General features: G+C 46.6%; 1 protein-coding gene across 1 annotated transcript; it reads left to right on the top strand.

Annotated features, from left to right (window-relative positions):
- The first annotated feature begins 90 nt into the window (after window positions 1-90).
- Window positions 91-17,720, top strand: SLC45A1 (solute carrier family 45 member 1). The gene is made up of 8 exons (XM_055001782.1): window positions 91-487; window positions 2,827-2,919; window positions 4,620-4,844; window positions 10,999-11,738; window positions 13,724-13,877; window positions 15,448-15,624; window positions 16,115-16,320; window positions 17,454-17,720. The coding sequence occupies exons 1-8, from the start codon at window positions 91-93 to the stop codon at window positions 17,718-17,720; spliced, it is 2,259 nt and encodes a 752-aa protein (XP_054857757.1).
- Window positions 17,721-18,786: the final 1,066 nt, after the last annotated feature.

Here is an 18,786-nt window from a genome sequence, read left to right as displayed (position 1 = left end):
AGATGAAGACGTATCTCATTGTGTTTCTGCAGCATTAGAAGCCACAATGCCACAACAATTCTGAACATTTCTTTTGTAGGAAAATCCGCAATGATACCTCCCACCACGGCCACCCCTTCTAGCGATGTGCTCTTCCCAAGCCTCTCTGCTCAGGAATTGTGGCGCTCACAAGTGACAGGTTATGCCGGATCCATCACCCGCCACATCAGCCATCGGGCCAACAACTTTAAAAGGCACCCAAAGAGGAGGAAACACATCCGGCCGTCCCCTCCCCCTCCCCCGAATACCCCATGCCCGAATGACCGGATTCACTTCGGGGAGCTCCACCCCCAGAGGTCCTTTCTGGAACTGTTGTTCAACGGGTGCATCCTTTTCGGGATCGAGTTCAGCTACGCCATGGAGACCGCTTACGTGACTCCAGTATTGCTCCAGATGGGGTTGCCGGATCAGCTCTACGGAATGGTCTGGTCGATCAGCCCGATTCTAGGTAGGGTGAGAAGTCCGGCTGTGGCTTTGACTGACAAAGATACAGAAAAAAGATATTAATTAGCCCACAAGCTGATTGATACTAAGGAGGGAGTATTGTAGGTGAAAAACTGTAATGGATTAACAATCTTCTTATTATGCTTTTTACTGTTCTTTTTTTACTTTGTAGATTGACATAGGCCACTGTTAGCTCTCTGTAGTTGTGTTTTTGTTATGTTTTACTTTCTTTCTTTTGCTCTATCTTTTAACTTTGTCACTCTAAAAAAATCCTTGCTGTAAGGCCTATGGAGAGCAGCAGGCCTCGAGTATATCACAGTTAGCTCGGTAGAGAAAAATGTTTATTTATTTATTTTGTTAGTTTGAATTTGATCTATATACCACCCTTCAGGATAACTTAACACCCACTCAGAGAGGTTTACAAAGTATGTTATTATTATCCCCACAACAATCACCCTATGAGGTGGGTGAGGCTGAGAGAGCTCCGAGAGAGCTGTGACTGACCCAAGGTCACCCAGCTGGCTTCAAGTGGAGGAGTGGGGAATCAAACCCGGCTCTCCAGATTAGAAAGCATAGAACTACCCAGTAGGGTCATACTTAAAGCAACAGGTAGCACATAGGAGCACATCCTTAAAGCAACACATAGGACGGAAGACGACATAGTGGTGAAGTCTATGGTCCCTAACTCACTGGCGAAGCATCTCTTTGAGATCATCTCCCTACAATATAGCCCTCCCATCTTGTAAAAAGCCCTTTTGAATAATTCAGTTTTGCATCGTTTGCAGAAGTCTGGGAGAGTGGGGGCTCTCCTGACCTCTTCAGGTAGGCCGTTCCATAGGGCAGGGGCCACTGCAGAGAAGGCCTGTGCATGGGCAGCTGTTGATTTTGCCCATGTGCAGGGTGGCAGCTGCAGGAGACCCTGTTCAGATGAGTGAAGCTGCTGTGGACATAGGAAGAAAAGCGGTCCCATAGGTATGCTGGATTGTCAAGAGTCAGATGGGTCCTGTGAAGCTGCTGTATACGGAGTCAGGCAACAGATCCACCTATCTCAGTGTTGCCTACTCTGACTGGCAGTGGCTCTCTGTGGTCTCAGGCACAGTAAACCTTATTACTGTATTGGAGATGCTGGGGATTGAACTTGGCATCTTCCACAGACCAACGCTTGAGTTCTGAGTGACCCCTTCCAATAAAGCTGTCACAGACTATTGGTCTCAGCATATGTCTCCATGTAACGGACATCAGACAGCAGTGATGAGAAAGTCCCAAAGCTTCAGATCTTCCTCAGCACTACCTACCTGAAATCTATTACCTGGAGATGCCAGGAATTGAACCTAGGACTTTCCACGTATACAACACGTGTTTTGTCCCTGAACCATGACCCCTTATGAATGTCTATAGCTGCCTTATCGCTGAAAAATCAGACTATCGGTCCATTGAAGCCCGTCCTGTCTACTTGACCTGCAGCCACTCTCCAGGATCCCAGGAAGAGGTCCTTCATGCTCTCTTCTACCTCATCCTTTTAACTGGAGACACCAGGAAGTGAACTTGCAACCTTCTGCTTGCAAAGCAGATGTTCTAACCACTGTCCCACTGCCCCTCTGATTCTAAACCAAAGCATATTGTGCCCATGAGTTGGTTCCATAAGAATTCAGTGCCAGTTTGAAGTTTGTCTCTCTTCTCACATTTCGTTTTTTCTGGTGGTGCCTCTCTGGTTCTTTAATTAAAAGTTCAAATGCCAACAAGAAATTCCTGGACTTGGGAACCCTGGAAAACCCCTTCCTGTATGAGGAGAACAATAGATTCCTACTCAGGTCTATTCAATGGGGTCTTACTCCCAGGAAAGTATTCTTGAAATTACATTTGTAGTACATTTTTGGGTACGCAAATATGCACCTGGAATGTGGCCTATCAAGACTGTGAAATTTGGGACTAACATGATTGTATTGTTTTTTTCACTATTAAAAAAAAATAGTGATTCCCTACATACAGAAAACATTCAGGGAAAGTGAGCAGCCTAGAAATCTTGTTGGTCTTTAAGATGCTACTGGATTCGAATCTTGCTCTTCCATACAACAGTTACCTTGACATAGAAAACAAACATGCAAGAGAAAAGAACTCTAGCCTCCGCATCTCCCTGACAAGCTAGATTTCTGTGTTCAGGTATTTTGCCGGTATGGAAAAATATTCATTCTTGTGACACCCCAACCCACATCTGAAGTGGTTCAGTCCAGACTCGGATTGATCACTTCATTGAGACTTAGCCCTCCACTTGCTTCTTCCAAACTCTCCCTAGCAAGACTGTGACGGATGTTGCTGCTAATTCCGTGCCTTCTCCTCTTTCAGGATTCCTGCTGCAGCCCTTGCTGGGGGCTTGGAGCGACAGGTGCACTTCCCCCTTTGGCAGAAGGAGGCCTTTCATCCTGGTCCTGGCAATTGGTAATGTTGTTTTTAATCTTCATTCTGCCAAGGCAGTTCAACCTGTGCAAGATGCCATAACCATAGCACAAACCAGGCTTTTCCATACATCCTTTCTGCTGGTAATTGCTTGGGCCTTTTATCCTTGTTGGCCACTGCTGTCCATTGACTAAACTGCTGTGGACCACAAGCAGCTTTGTCAGGGTCCAAAGTCTTATGAGGACTAGTTAGCAGGAAGTGGGAAGGCAGGACAAGATCATGGTTTGTGCTAGCACCTTACTAGAAATCTCAAACCAGAGCATGGAGCAAGTTGCTACGGACTAGGAGATTACAACTAGCAAAGACAGAAGTTCTTACCAAGGTAGTCAACCTGCGTGCAGGTTGTACCGTTTCCAACATCAGGTGACTGAATGTTCCTCCATACAAAAAGGAATTCCTGCACATAGAATATAGTTTCATGTGGGTAGCTATGTTGGTCTTCAGTAGAAGATCAAGATTCAGGTCCAGTAGCACCTTAAAGCCAAACCAGATTTCCAGGGCATAAGCTTTCAAGAGTCAAAGCTCCTTTCATCACATAGAACTCTACTATGTCAGAGCAAAAGCTAGGCTAGAACCCTTCTCCACGACGTATCAGTTTTGTTTATGTAGAAAATAGTTTGTTTAAAGGAGAAGCATTCAGTCATGTGAACCCCCTCCCATGTGTGAAGGGGAACAGCCAGATGACCACCTCCAAGAGAACCAGTAAGAGGCACAGGACCATGGACAGCTCTGAGGTGGCAGACGCGTTGCTTTGATGTGCTGCTGCAGAGCTCCATAGAGTCTTATATCTTCGCACAGCTTCTTGGACTACTCCAAGACCCGTCCTTCAGTGTGAGTGGGTAAGGTCTGGTTGCAATCCAATTGGTCAGAGGACTCTGGCTGCCCTCATGGTGTCCTCTTCCTGCCAATACTGGAGTTGGAAAGCTTGAGGGCCCTCCTCTAGTGACAAAGGGAGCTGTTCAGTAGGGGAGGAGCATGATGGGCAGGAGACTGCTCAATTCATGAGTTGACATGCCAGGAAACCAGGGCTGAGATGGGACACAGAGCTGGGCAGAAAGAGGTGTTGCTCCAGCAACACCTGGACAGCCTCCTGAGGCACCAGTGAAGTTGATTCTGATTTTATCAGCACAGGGCCTTGCTTGGATGCCAACGTCTCTGTGACTCTGGCTCCTACTCAGCGGATGATCTTTCTGAGTCAGGTCCTGGGAAATGGAGGCGCTCAACCAGTCTACGCAATTAGTGCCATGGTCTAGGAGCAACAGTAGATCTGCGCTTGCCTGGCAGGATCTATTTTTCCTCCAACTGAGCAACAGTCTAATCTGGGATACATGAGTTTTCCACCACCTCCTGGTCCTAGTCTGAAGTTACACATTTAGCAGAGTGAGGTGAAAGAGTTTTGGAAGAGTGGAATTGACAGTATCGCCTCAGACTACACATGACAGAATTACGATCTGGGGAGGGAAACCCCCATAAGCTTGCAAGTAGAAAACTAGTACCACAGGGTAAAGGATTCCTAGAATCAATCTCTCCATGCTGCAACAATTTTCTGCTTAAAAACTAGGTGGCAATGGATATAAGAATGTGAACCTTCATTGGTAGCTGTAATACGGTTGCAGCCATTGCTAGAGTGAGCACAGCGTTATTGATTTTCTATCCAGCCTAACTGGATTCCTTCCTTTCAGGGGCATTGCTGGGACTCTCTTTGATGCTGAACGGCAGAGATATCGGAACTGCTTTGACTGACACTGTGAATAACCACAAATGGGGAATTGCTCTCACCATCTGCGGAGTCATCCTTATGGACTTCTGTGCAGATTCTGCCGACAATCCCAGCCATGCCTACATGATGGACGTGTGTAGCCCGTCGGATCAAGACCGAGGACTCAACATTCATGCCTTGCTAGCTGGTGAGCCTCTGATATCTGTCTTGTCTATCCAGCTATCATCTTGAGCAGATCTCTGGAGAGGCAGCATATATATATATTTTCTAAATGATCTGCATGTCTGTCATTTTTGCTTATTTATACCCTGCTGTATCCACTCAGCTTACTACTCCTGTTCTACCTTTCTCCTGACTGTCTTTGCATGTTGCTCCAAGTGGCAGTTTCTATTCTAATATGCTTATGGCTTCATGTAAACCATTTCCCATTTTCCCTGACACTCATGCAGAGGGATTCCCTAGAATGAATTTGTAAACCCAGGCCAGTTTGACCACAAATTTCCTAACCACTCTCTTGCTTCCATAAACTTCCCAGTGAGTCTTCCAATAACTGGCTCTGTCCAGTTTAACCACAATATAGCACATTTGTTCAGCCTGTAGGCCTCCTTTTACAGCTGGAAATCTTTCCTTTTCCCAGCTATAGCCTCTGAGACTTTTAATTCCTAAGACAAGTTCTGATTTGTTTATGGGGTAGGGGTTCTTGGACCCCTAATTCTGGGGGCTGCATGTTCATGAAGATTGTTTTCAGGTGGCTACCCATGTTGGACTACAGTAGAAGAGCAAAACTTGGGTTCAGTAATGCCCAACAAGATTTCCCAGGGTATAAGCATCTAAGAGTCAAGCTCCTTTCGTTGTTGTGTTCCTGACAAAGGCGGATTCATACTGGGTATTTCTTGGTGCATTGTATTTATTTAGTTATGGATACTTTGCTTTTCTCCCCATTGGGGACTGAAACTAGCTTACAATGTAATTCTCTTTTTCTATTCAACAGCCCTGCAAAGTAGGTTAAGGTGAATGAGAAGGTGACTGGCCCAGCGTTCAAATCTTCCCTTTGCCATGGAAGCTCTCTGGGTGAATTTGGGCCAGTTTCTCTCCCTCAGCCTAACCAACCTCACAGGGCTGTTGTGAGAGTAAAATGTGATATAGCAAAGTATTTTGGGTCCCATGTATTGTCGAAGGCTTTCACGGCCGGAGAACGATGGTTGTTGTGGGTTTTCCGGGCTGTATTGCCGTGGTCTTGGCATTGTAGTTCCTGACGTTTCGCCAGCAGCTGTGGCTGGCATCTTCAGAGGTGTAGCACCAAAAGACAGAGATCTCTCAGTGTCACAGTGTGGAAAAGATGTAGGTCATTTGTATCTACTCAGGAGGGGTGGGGTTGAGCTGAGTCATCCTGTAAGAGTTTCCCAGGGTGTGGAATGCTAATGGCGGGAGGCTTCACTGTATCCTGAGGAGGTTCTTTTGCATATGGATTGGTACTTGATGTGCTAATCTTCTCTGCAGGGCTATTGTCGGGGATAGAATGTTTTGTTAGCCTGGTGTTTTTCAGAACTGGAAACCATGCTCTGTTCATTCTTAAGGTTTCTTCTTTCCTGTTGAAGTTTTGCTTATGCTTGTGAATTTCAATGGCTTCTCTGTGCAGTCTGACAAAGTAGTTGGAAGTGTTGTCCAGTATTTTGGTGTCCTGGAATAAGATACTGTGCCCTGTTTGAGTTAGGCTATGTTCAGCCACTGCTGATTTTTCAGGTTGTCCAAGTCTGCAGTGTCTTTCATGTTCTTTTATTCTTGTCTGGATGCTACGCTTTGTGGTCCAGATGTAAACTTGTCCACAGCTGCAGGGTATACGGTATACTCCTGCAGAGGTGAGGGGGTCCCTACTGTCTTTTGCTGATCGTAGCATCTGTTGTATTTTTCGGGTGGGTCTGAATACTGCTTGAAGGTTATGCTTTTTCATAAGCTTTCCCATCTGATCAGTAATTCCTTTGATATATGGCAAAAACACTTTTCCTGTAGGAGACTGTTTTTCCTTGGTTGTTTGATTCATCCTGGGTTTGATTGCTCTTCGGATTTCATTTCTGGAGTAGCCATTTGCCTGAAGTGCGTGGTTTAGATGATTAATTTCCTCGAGGGAAAACTCCCATTCCGGGATACCTTGGTCATCCGCAAAGCAAACTTTCAGTTAGGTCACAGGGTCTACAGGAAACCAACTCACACTGATCGGTACTTACACAAAAACTCCAATCACCACCCCCGACAGAAAAGAGGCATAATGAAAACATTAGTGGATCGTACAAGACGGATATGTGAGCCGCACTTTCTCAATGAGCACATCAAGTACCAATCCATATGCAAAAGAACCTCCTCAGGATACAGTGAAGCCTCCTGCCATTAGCATTCCACACCCTGGGAAACTCTTACAGGATGACTCAGCTCAACCCCACCCCTCCTGAGTAGATACAAATGACCTACCAACATCTTTTCCACACTGTGACACTGAGAGATCTCTGTCTTTTGGTGCTACACCTCTGAAGATGCCAGCCACAGCTGCTGGCGAAACGTCAGGAACTACAACGCCAAGACCACGGCAATACAGCCCGGAAAACCCACAACAACCATTATTTTGGGTCCCCATTGGAGAGGACAGCTGGGTATGAATATCTAAGTAAATAAATATCAACGTGTCATTGACAGCATTGCAGATTTTTCGTAATATTGTACTCTGCAAGTTCTTTCCTTGTCTGAGCGTAAAATAGCATGTTCTCAGGTGTGTCACCCTCTTCTGTCTGATCTGTATTTGGATCACATTTTTATAGTGTGGTTCAACTGTGGGCAACAAATGGGCCAAAGGCTTCAGTTGCTGCCACTGAGCATGTCCTATCATGAGCGCCGTGCTCAGTTGCATTTAGCTGCCAAATCTGGCAAGCGGATGTTTTTCTTCCAGCGCTGGCTCGGAAAGGGTTTGGATTACTTCAGCTTTGCTGATTTGGGAGTTGTTTTCATATTCGTTACATCTGAGTGGCACTTCTAAAGGGAGGAGAGATTTCTCCCAGTCAGCATCCCCTGTTACTACATCCCTTAAGAAAAAAATAGAACGTTCCTTACTCATAGAAAACGAGCAAGGAGAAAAGTTCAGCGTAGGCTTTCTTGCTACTTTTCTACAAGCAAGGTTTATTTTTCAGTGAGAGGGAATTCACCCCCTTCCTCCTACAAACTGAAGGTCATTCCCTCTGATGCTTCAAAGATTAAAATGGCAGAGAAACCACTGTAATTCCCACTTCTAAAATTGAGGATCACTAACAGAGATTCCACATAGTCTGCTTCAGCGGTCATTTCGTAGAAAAAGAGCTGGAGGAACTCATAAGCATAACTCATTAGCATAACTTATTAGCATATGCCACACCCCTTGCCACCACTGGAAGTGTGTCCTTAGCATAACTGGTTTGCATATGCCACACCTCATGACATCACCTATCCTGGCTGTTTTGGGCCAAAATTGGGCTCAAAATGGCAAAAAGGGGCTGAAAATGGCCAAAAAGGGGCCCAAAATGGTCAGTACTAGGCTGCTGCTGAGTGGGAGAGTGATCCACCACCTGTCAGAGGCCCGATCCAGGCCATTTCGGCCCCAATCCAGGACGCAACGGGCCCATAATGGCTGAGAGTCAGGTGGGCGGGGCCACCTGACATGTGACCTCTTTGGGGAACTGCTGGAACTGTGTTCCGGCGTGTTCCCCCTTGAAATGAGCCCTGGTAATAGGGGATAAGTATAGTGCTAGTAACGCTATAATTTATGTGGCCCCACACCCAGTCCCCAAATCTCACTTGATTATGCTTTTCTTTCCTGCCAGTATTGCATATTTCCTATGGCCATGCATGAGTTTTACCCCAATCATACTACTTTCTCAGCACTATAACTTTATGATGTCAGCTTTGTGCAGATAACCTTCTGCCTGTCCCCCATAGAAGATGAACTGTAAGCATTCTGGCAAATATTTTTTTTTACCCTGAGAAGCTGGAATGTTCATGAATGACCCCTGGCTCTGCTTTATGTTCAAGTTCTGTTGGTTTTAAAGCCAAGAAGAGTGATGCTTCTTAAAAGATACATTAGACAAAAATAATAGTCCTCCAAAAGCTTTATCAATAGTCCAAACTCTTCTTCGAGAGCTGCAGTGTGTGGAATGGCAGAGTGTGCAATGTACGGCACCTTAGCGTTCACGCGCATGAGGCAAGAGGTATCCCACGCTTGGAAGAGGCTGTGGGAGGTGAAAATGACTCAAGCTAGCAAGTCACACACACAACATTTTTGACAAGGGGAAGGGGGAGGAACAAAATAGGCAGAATAATTTAAAATGGGCCAGGCAATGGGCACTGGGTCTGGTAAACAGGATCGGTTGGAGCATATCAAAGTGGTACAGCCTCCTGTTTTGCAGGAGTTAATAGCACTTTCAAGATATTCTTTGGGAGTAGAATCCAGATGCATGGAGGGGTGGGAACATGACTGCTGTGGCAAGCTCTGCCCCCAGTCTCTGAGCATTAATTGAAGCACATATAAATGAACTTTTTCTGGCTTTCAGTTACCTGGAGAGTAGGGTTGCTTACAGGGTGGAGAAAAAAACTCCCAGTCCCTTTAACAGAGGCGTGATGAGATGTTATTTACCAGGCAATGAAATTTACATCTATGCCATGAAAAGCTTCAACTACCCATTTCTGCACAAAAAGGGACAAAACAGTTTTTCCTCCAGGTTGTTGGCAACCTCACCAGAGAGAGCCCTACCTGTGGGGACATCGGCAGATCTCATGAGTGTACCCTTTCAACCTGAAAATCCCAGTTTCTGTCATGGCTTTTTCCCTGCTAAGGATGACACAACAGTTGTCTCTTTTGCTCCCTGTGCTAACAAAATTTGATAGCTTTATCAGAGGCAGATAGTGCCCTCAAGTCATAGCTGACTTACGGTGACCCCCCTAGTGTGGTTTTAATGGCAAGAGACTAGCAGAGGTGGTTTGCCATTGCCTGCCTCTGCATCTCTGGTCTTTGCTGGAGGTCTCCCATCCAATCACTAACCAAGGTTGACCCTGCTTAGCTTCCAAGAGCTGACGAGATCAGGCTTACTTTATTGTTCTATTTTTAAATAGCTACATCATTGTTGGTGCCTGTTTTTGGTCAGTGGCATATAAACCTTGTACTATGGGGATTAAAAAGCTGGACATAAATAAATAGATAAGAAACACCTGTGATGAACAATGGACGAAGATGAAAGAATCGCAATGACAATATATGAAAATGCAAGAGACAAATTTGTACACCCCTACCTAATTATTTATTTTTATTTATTTATTAACTGCCTTGGAGAGGGAAGGCAGCATGGTATAGCCCAATCTTGTCGGATTTCGGAAGCTAAGCAGGGTCAGTACTTGGATGGGTGATCACCAAGGAAGACTCGGCAGAGGAAATGAACGACAAACCACCTCTGCTTCTCACTTGCCTTGAAAGCTGCAGCAGGGGTCGCCATAAGTCAGTTGTGACTGGACAGCACTTCACACACACACACATTAACTGTATTTATAGTTTGCTTTTCTCACTGAGACTCAAAGCAGCTTACGCAGTGTAAATTGATGATAGTCCCTATGAAGCAGACTGTAGCTTGATACTATCAATATGATGAGACACCTAAGGAGCAATGTACAAGGACTTGTATCACAGAAAAGTGAATGGGAATAGCATATTAGGTAGGATACTGAATATGGGTGGGAATGAAGAAAAATGGAATTATACAAGTAGAAAGAGGAGCCCCGTGGCACAGAGTGGTAAGCAGCAGTACTGCAGCCCAAGCTCTGCTCACGATCTGAGTTCGATCCTGGTGGAAGCTGGGTTCAAGTAGCCACTCTCGAGGTCGACTCAGCCTTCCATCCTTCCGAGGTCAGTAAAATGAGTACCCAGTTTCCTGAGGGTAAACTGTAGGTGACTGAAGAAGGCAATGGCAAACCACCCCGTAAAAAGTCTGCCAAGAAAACATCGTGATGCGACGTCCCCCCCACATGGGTCAGTAATGACTTGGTGCTTGCACCTTTACCTACAAGTGGAAAACAATGACGCTTTCATTGACGCTTTCATGAACGTGGGCTATACGCGCCCATTCCAATGATCGTAGATATGTCAGGGATGGAGTGTGTCGCAGTTATGTTCCCCCTCCCCCATGTATAATAATTCTACCCCCTTAAAACACCTGAAATGGGTTCATTAAGGGCCAACCACAGAATGATTTTGTTATGGATATGGACAGGGGGATAGCTGACCTGCTGTTGTAGTTGGAAGGGTAACCAACCCTGTTCTCCTTTTCCCACTCCAGGCCTCGGAGGCGGCTTCGGCTATGTCGTTGGAGGAATTAACTGGGACAGAACTGGCTTTGGACGAGCGGTGGGAGGCCAGCTTCGTGTCATCTACATCTTCACTTCCATTGCGTTGACGATAGCAACCGTCTTGACTTTGATCAGTATTCCCGAAAGGCCCTTGCACCCCTTCAGCAAGAAGAAGAAGGTCATGAAGAGCCCAAATCTGCCGCTCCCTCCATCCCCGCCCCTTCTTTTCGAGGACTGTGCCAGCGAGAACCTCGGGTCGCAGAACTCAGTCCATTTATATGCCAGTTTCACCAGCCCCATTTCCCCCCTCAGCCCGCTCACGCCTAAATATGGCAGCTTTATCAGCAGGGACAATTCCTTGACAGGCCTTAGCGACTTTGCCTCCTCTTTTGGGACCTCCAATATCGACAGCGTGCTGATCGATTGCTTCACAGGAGGACATGACACCCACTTGACTGTCCCATCCAGCTTGCCCAGACAAACTTTAAGCGTGAGTTTCCCCAGGGCTCCAGAGGGATTCTTTTGCCATGAAAACACATCCTTAGACCCAGGGGAGAATGCGGGGACTCCGGGACCAGATGGTGAGGGATTGAGGGTGGGCTCCTTGGATGCCACCAAACCACGATCATCAGGGATTTTGAAAAGACCCCAGACTTTGGCTATCCCCGATATAATCACGGGCAACATTCCAGAGACCAGCAGGAGACGGAACGTCACCTTCAGCCAACAGGTGAGTGGAGAAAAATGGAGGGCTCATGTTAGTTATTGGAAAACATTTTTTGAAAGCCTGCATCTTCCCAGGAAAGAAACAAAGCAAGCTATTTGCTGAAACTCTCTGCTTCTGTCTAGTACCCGATATATGCAACTTTGCACTATATTTATTTATTGAACAAATGACAGTATGTAATGCATAAAACCAAAGACCGTTACAATCACTCACAAAGAACATAAAACATAAATTGTAAATGTGGTGGAGAGTGCCCTCAAAGAGTTGACTTATGGCGACCCCTGGTGAGGTTTTCATGGCAAGAGATTAACAGAGATGGTTTTCCACCTGCAACTGTGGTCTTCTTTGGAGGTCTCCCATCCAATTACTAACCAAGGCTAACCCTTGCTTAGCGTCTGAGAACCTACAAGATCAAGCTCACCTGGGCTAGCCACATCAGGGTAAATCATACATAACATCTCTAAAATAACTGGATCTAAAAGTACTTATCATATTGAAGCGTTTCACAGTTCAGATAGAGCTCTTGTCTTTATTATTTTTATGGCAGGCAGCAGGTGAGCCTCAAGGAAGAAGCATTCCAAACCAAGGAGCTCTGAGGGCTCTTATTTTAGGTGGGCCCTGACCTGGATGGCCCAGGCTAGCCTGATCTTATCAGATCTCATCAGATCTCGAAAGCTAAGCAGGGCCGGCCATGGTCAGTTTGGATGGGAGACACTAAAGAAGTCCAGGACTGCAGAAGCAGGCAATGGCAAACCACCTCTGTCCATCCGTTGCTTTGAAAACTCCAAAGCATCACCGTAAGTCTGCTGTGACTCCATGTCTCTTTCTACCACCAGCTTAGGTGGTTTTCAAAAGGATTAGAAAAATTCAAGGAGGCGGAGACATCTATTAACAGCCACCATGGGCTACATTTGATTATTAGTATTTTTTAAAAGGGTTATAAGCCGCCCCATAGTCATCAGGCACTCCAGAGTGGCCCAAAGCCTATGTGAGACCTGCAAAAAAATGTAATCAACTGCAAAGCTAAGAATGCTGATGTAGCAGAGTTGTTGGGCTGTAAATTGGTATTCTGCTGGTTTGAATCCCACTGCTACTATGAGATCAGCAGGAGGTGGCCTTGAGTAAGCCACTCCTCTCAGCCTGAGCTGCCCAGGTGTATTGCGGGGATAACAATAACACTGACTGTTCATCATTCTGAATGAGGCACTAATCTGCCTTGAAGAGTGATAGGTAAATGCAATTATTACTTGAAGATGAGAAAAATCAATTAAGTAACTGCCTAGATAAACCAGAACAATTTCCCGTGGAGGCTGAAACTTAGGTACCAGGTGAACAACAAAGGGGCCATTTTTCCAGTGACAAAGGAGCCACCACCGAAAAGGCCCTGTCTCTGGCAGTCACCTCTCTCTCAGAGAAGGGCTTATCAGATGTCTTGAATTGCCATGGATCACATAGTTCTAAATGGATCCTCCACATACAAATTCAGTCCACCCCTGAATGGCAGGTGTTGTGAACACACAGGGGCATAACTTTCATGCCTTTCTTATGAGGTGTCCAGATGGCTGCTTTTGGACACACACAGTCGGATTTGGTGAACCCATGGTCTAATCCAGAACATCAGTTATTACTATGTTCTTATTAAAATGTGTGGCAGACGGGTCTGCCAGCAGCTGTGATGGCTAAATGTGGAACCTCCATGTTCTGAGGCAGTATATCTCTGAATACTTTTAGACACAGAAAGATGGGATGATCCAGTTAGGCAGTTAGTGCACTCTCTTCTTGAGTTTCTTTCCAGCCCTTCCAGACATTTGCATCTCTGTCCAGGTGCAAACTCACATGGTGGAAGCAGCAGAAACAGCTGCTGTGTTTGAAGGGTGGGAACTCAGTTGCTGACCAGGGCACCATATGGTTGGATGTCATTTGTAAGGGTTTGGGGGGGGGGGGGGGCTACAACCTCTGCTGAATTTGCAGCGATGTTTGGGGTGCAGGTCGCGAACATCTTGTTGAACGGGGTGAAGTACGAGAGCGAACTGAATGGATCGAGCGAACTTTCCGAACAGCCACTATCCATGAAGCTGCTGTGTAACACCATCTGCCAAATGCCCAAGGCCCTGCGCAACCTCTGTATCAACCACTTCCTAGGTAAACTGGAATGTATGTATGTATGTGTGTATGTATGTATGTCATTTATAGTCCGCCTTTCTCACTGAGACTCAAGGCGGATTACACAGTATGAGATTAGTACAATCAGTAGCAAGTACATTTCAATGCAGTATCAAGGACATTTCCATAAACAATGCCATAGGGTAAAGAGATACAAGTTTAAAAGACATAGTATTAGCAAGAATCCAATACAGACTCTACAGAGTAGAAAAAATACTGAAGCAGAACATAATCAATTGTAGGACTGACATTAGACAACATGGAGCACTAGTGGTACATAGGAGTACGCAGGGCTTTTTTTCTGGGAAAAGAGGTGGTAGAACTCAGTGGGTTGCCCTCAGAGAAAATGGTCACATGGCTGGTGACCCCACCCCCTGATCTCCAGACAGAGGGGAGTTTAGATTGCCCTCTGCGTCGCTCAGTGGAGCGGAGGGCAATCTCAACTCCCCTCTGTCTGGAGATCAGGGGGCGGGGCCACCAGCCATGTGACCATTTTCAAGAGGTTCCGGAACTCCATTCCCCCGCGTTCCCCCTGAAAAAAAGCCCTGGGAGTACATATTTAAAGCAGCAGATAATACGTAAGGCAATATAGTGATGAAGTCTATGGTCCCTACGATACAGCCCTCTCATTTGAATAAAAAGCCTTTTTGAATAGTTTGGTCTTGCATCATTCGTGGAAAGCCAGGAGAGTGGGGGCTCTTCTGACTTCCTCAGGCAGGTCATTCCACAGGGTAGGGGCCACCACAGAGAAAGCCCGTGCTGACTTCACCTGTGTGCAGTCTGGCACCTGCAGGAGACCCTGTTCAGATGAGCCAAGCTGCCGTGGAGGAACACAGGGAGGGAGGCGGTCCCGTAGGTATGCCGGACCAAAGCCACAAATGAGCCTGCCTTCCTAGATTGGTAGGCAGGGCAGAGGCTAACTTTCTGAGATAGCTGAGGGTGCTGCATTTCTGGATGGGAGCTCCTTTCCAAGGACAGCATGCATAGGTTTCTCCCCTCAGCTAGCGTTGCCAACTCCAGGATGGGAAATTCCTGGAGATTAGAGGGTGGAGTCTGGAGAGGGTGGAGTTTGGAGAGGGGCAGGGCCTCAATGGGGTATATTGCCATAGAGTCCACCCTCCAAAGCTGCCATTTTATTAAGGGTAACTGATCTCTGTCATCTGGAGATCAGTTGTAATTCTGGGAAATCTCCAAGCTCCACCTGGAGGTTAGCAACTCTGCACCAATGAGTGGACTGGGAGTCTATGTTGCTCTTTCTGGTGCTACATAACCAGCTGTTAATTTCCTCCTTTGATTTCCCCATTCATTTATTGAGACACAGCTTACAACCATCATTCTCCCCTCTTCCATTTCATCCTCACAACCCTGCAAGGTAGGTAAGGCTGAGAGACGGTGACTGGCCCAAAGCCACCCAGCAAACTCCCACGGCAAAGTGAAGACTCATACCTGGCCCTCCCAGTTCCTAGTCTGACACTCTAACCACGTTGCACCACGTTGTCTCCCCGTCACTCTCTCCTACTTCTTCTCCATCTTCTGGTTTCTCCTCCAGGCTGGCTTTCGTTTGAAGGGATGCTTCTCTTCTACACAGACTTCATGGGGGAAGTGGTCTTCCAAGGAGACCCCAAAGCACCTCACCATTCCGAAGAGTACCAAAAGTATAACGCAGGAGTGACTATGGGTTGCTGGGGGATGTGCATCTATGCATTCAGCGCGGCCTTCTATTCTGGTATGAAACCTCTTGTGCATTTCCCCGTGATGATCAGAGAGAGCACTTTGAGCTGGATAGCCCAGGCTAAGCAGGGTCGGCCTTGGTTAGTAATTGGATGGGAGACTAATAGAGGTGGTTTGCCATTGCCTGCCTCTGCAACCCTGGTCTTCGTTGGAGGTCTCCCATACAATTACTAACCAAAGCCGACCCTGCTTTAGCTTCTGAGATCTGACAAAATCAGGCTCACCTGGGCTATCCAGGTCAGGGCCCTGGAGGGAGAATACATGTCTCATAATGTCGGAGGGAAGATATTTTTGTGCATCCATGTGTTGGGAGGAGAACGAAGCATGGCTGCATGCTTAATGGGGGACATTAAAAGATATTTTCCCCGGGCCCTCCAAAATTGAGATCCAGACCTGAACCTCACCCAAGACTTTTTTGGGAATGTTCTGTAGATTCCATTGGTGTGAAACTGACCTGATTCCCCCGGCTTGATTTTGTTTTGCAGCCTCACTGGAGAAATTAGAGGAATACTTCAGTGTCCGCACACTCTATTTTATAGCGTATCTGGCCTTTGGACTGGGCACTGGCCTAGCTACGTTATCCAGAAATATCTATGTGATTTTATCGCTATGCATAACTTACGGCATTTTGTTTTCTACACTGTGCACACTTCCTTACTCTCTGCTCTGCGACTATTACCAGAGTAAAAAGGTAAGTTTTCTGACGAGCAGCTGGCATATTCTTTAAACCCAAGGCAGCGGGTTCAGCACATGGGGGAGATTTCCCAACCATGCAGAAAAGCTGTAGATTTTTTTGAAAGGGAGGGGCATAGACAAGTGGGCAAGTGTCCAGGGGAGGGCAATGAAGATGGCGAGGGGTCTGGGGACCAAGTCCTATGAGGAAAGGTTGAAGGAGCTCAGTATGTTTAGCCTGGAGAGGAGATGACTGAGAGGTGACAAGATAACCATCCTCAAGTACTTGGCTGTCATACAGAGAATGGCATGGAGTTGTTTCCTGCTGCCCAAGAAGGTCAGACCAGAACTAACAGACTGAAATTAGATCAAAAGAGTTTTCGACTAAATTTTAGGAAGAACTTCCTGACAGTTAGAGCAGTCTCAGTGGAACAGGCTTCCTCGGGAGGTGGTGGGCTCTCCTTCTTTGGAGGTTTTTAAGCAGAGGCTAAATGGCCATCTGACAGCAAAGCTGATTCTGTGAACCTGGGCAGATCATGAGAGGGAGGGCAGGAAGGGTTGCATCGGTGCTTAGTTCTCGCGGCCCTTTCTTACATGCCCAGGGTAATGCTGATTGCTACTTTGGGGCCAGGAAGCAATTTTCCCCAGGCCAGTTTGGCACCTAATGGTGTTTTGCTGTCTTCTGGGCATGGAGCAGGGGTCACTGGGGGTGTGGGGGTATTGTGAATTTCCTGCATTGTGCAGGGGGTTGGACTAGATTACCCTGGAGGTCCCTTCCAACCCTATGATTCTATGACTCTAAACAACCAGATAAGTTCTGAGCATGCTCCAAACTCTTAAGCTAAGAGTTTATAATATGTTGGAAGGGGAGATTTGAGTTGGGGGAAATTTCCCCATTACTTATCTCCCTTCTTCCCCCCACCAGTTGATTCTTTGCTGACCCTCAATCTATATTTCTTAAATAGAACCTTTTGTGCACTTCCCAGAAATACCTGGTTGGAAGACTGGGGTAGGGCGAGGTCTGATTTGGCAACATAGTCCTTGTTTTGTTTATAAGACTTTACTGGGATGGGAAAGGTTAGCTTGGAAGAGAGAGAATGCAAGAGAATCCTCTTTCTCACAACTGCCCCTCTTCCCTTTCTCTCCAAACAGTTTGCCGGATCCAGCGAGGAGGGGACGAAGAGAGGGATGGGGATGGATATCTCCCTCTTGAGCTGCCAGTATTTCCTTGCACAAATCCTGGTTTCCATTGTGATGGGGCCTTTGACATCCATGGTGGGCAGCGCCAATGGGGTGATGTACTTTGCCAGCCTGGTATCATTCATTGGCTGCTTGTATTCATCCCTTTGTGTCGTCTACGAGATTTCCCCGGGTGAGGAATTGGCTGAAGAGCAACAGCCACTGCTGCTGAGCACCTGATTTGAGTGTGTGTGTCACAAGCCATGCCGTTGGCCACCGGAGTGCTGTGCCAGGCGAGAAATGGAGGAAGAAGAATGCATGGTCACGGAGATGTGCAATTGAATAAAAATCAAACACAGCTGCTTTGGAGTATTTCTTTTCTTTCTTTTCCTTCCTTCCTCTACTCTTCTGACCTATGTCTTAAGTAGTGTTCATCAAACATAACTGAAAATATGAGGAACAAAGGAAGAATTTAGGCCAGAGAGGGTTAATACAAATACTACAAAAAGGCTGGTTTCTTATAAGTTGCTCTGAACTTAAGTGTGTGGGGAGGGGAAGTTTGCTGGAGACACCCTGTGACTTCCCTGTCCAGGAGCCAACAAACACCCTGAAGCAATTGACCGTGCAGTGACAGCAGTGCCCAGAGGCAATCTTTGTGCTTCTGGGGCCCTGGGCAAAAGTCCTGGATGGAGCCTCAGAATAACTGCAATAACTACCAGGAACAAGCAAAGAGTGGCCCTCTACTCATGCAAGGTGAGCAAGAGCCGCTGCTGCTTGAGCTCCCGATGGGGCAGGTAGAAGTGGTGGCAGCAGCCTGTTCTTCTTTCCTCTGCTCCTTTAGGAGGGGTGGGGCCTTGAGTGGGGCCTCCCCCCAATGCAGGGCTCACAGCAGCTGCTCCTCTTGCCCCTTAGCTAAGACTGTCCGTGGCAGTCCTGCAGAATCGACTTAGATCCAGGCCATAGTACCAAAGACAGCAACCCATTGTCATTGTAACTGCGGCAGAACCTGTGGTGCAAAGCCCGTTTGGACCAGCTTGCTCCTGTCCACCTGTAGCCTTCTGGTTTGTAGCAATATAGAGAACAATTTTTAAAGCACAAAAATCATTAGAATTTTTTAGAAGTCTCCAACACAATCTTAAATAAGGCACTGCAACGGTAACAGTGAAGTGCAACCTTTGAAGTGTTTTACGAGCATTATCTCTGTAATAATTAGAACAGCCTGTAAGGTACGATGGTACTAAGATTTCCATACGAGGCTGTCTTGCCTAAGGCCACCTAGTGAGCTTGTGGCAAAGATGAGATGTGA

This window comes from Eublepharis macularius, chromosome 17 (assembly GCF_028583425.1).
Source record: "Eublepharis macularius isolate TG4126 chromosome 17, MPM_Emac_v1.0, whole genome shotgun sequence".
NCBI lineage: Eukaryota > Metazoa > Chordata > Lepidosauria > Squamata > Eublepharidae > Eublepharis > Eublepharis macularius.
This window is presented reverse-complemented; position numbering and strand designations above follow the sequence as displayed.

Excerpts from the sequence above, each read along its gene's own strand:
- SLC45A1 (XM_055001782.1), top strand. The coding sequence starts at position 91 with ATGATACCTCCCACCACGGCCACCCCTTCTAGCGATGTGCTCTTCCCA. Across the intron at positions 488-2,826 it reads GTCGATCAGCCCGATTCTAG|GATTCCTGCTGCAGCCCTTG; the intron begins GTAGGGTGAGAA and ends CTCCTCTTTCAG. Across the intron at positions 4,845-10,998 it reads CATTCATGCCTTGCTAGCTG|GCCTCGGAGGCGGCTTCGGC; the intron begins GTGAGCCTCTGA and ends TTCCCACTCCAG.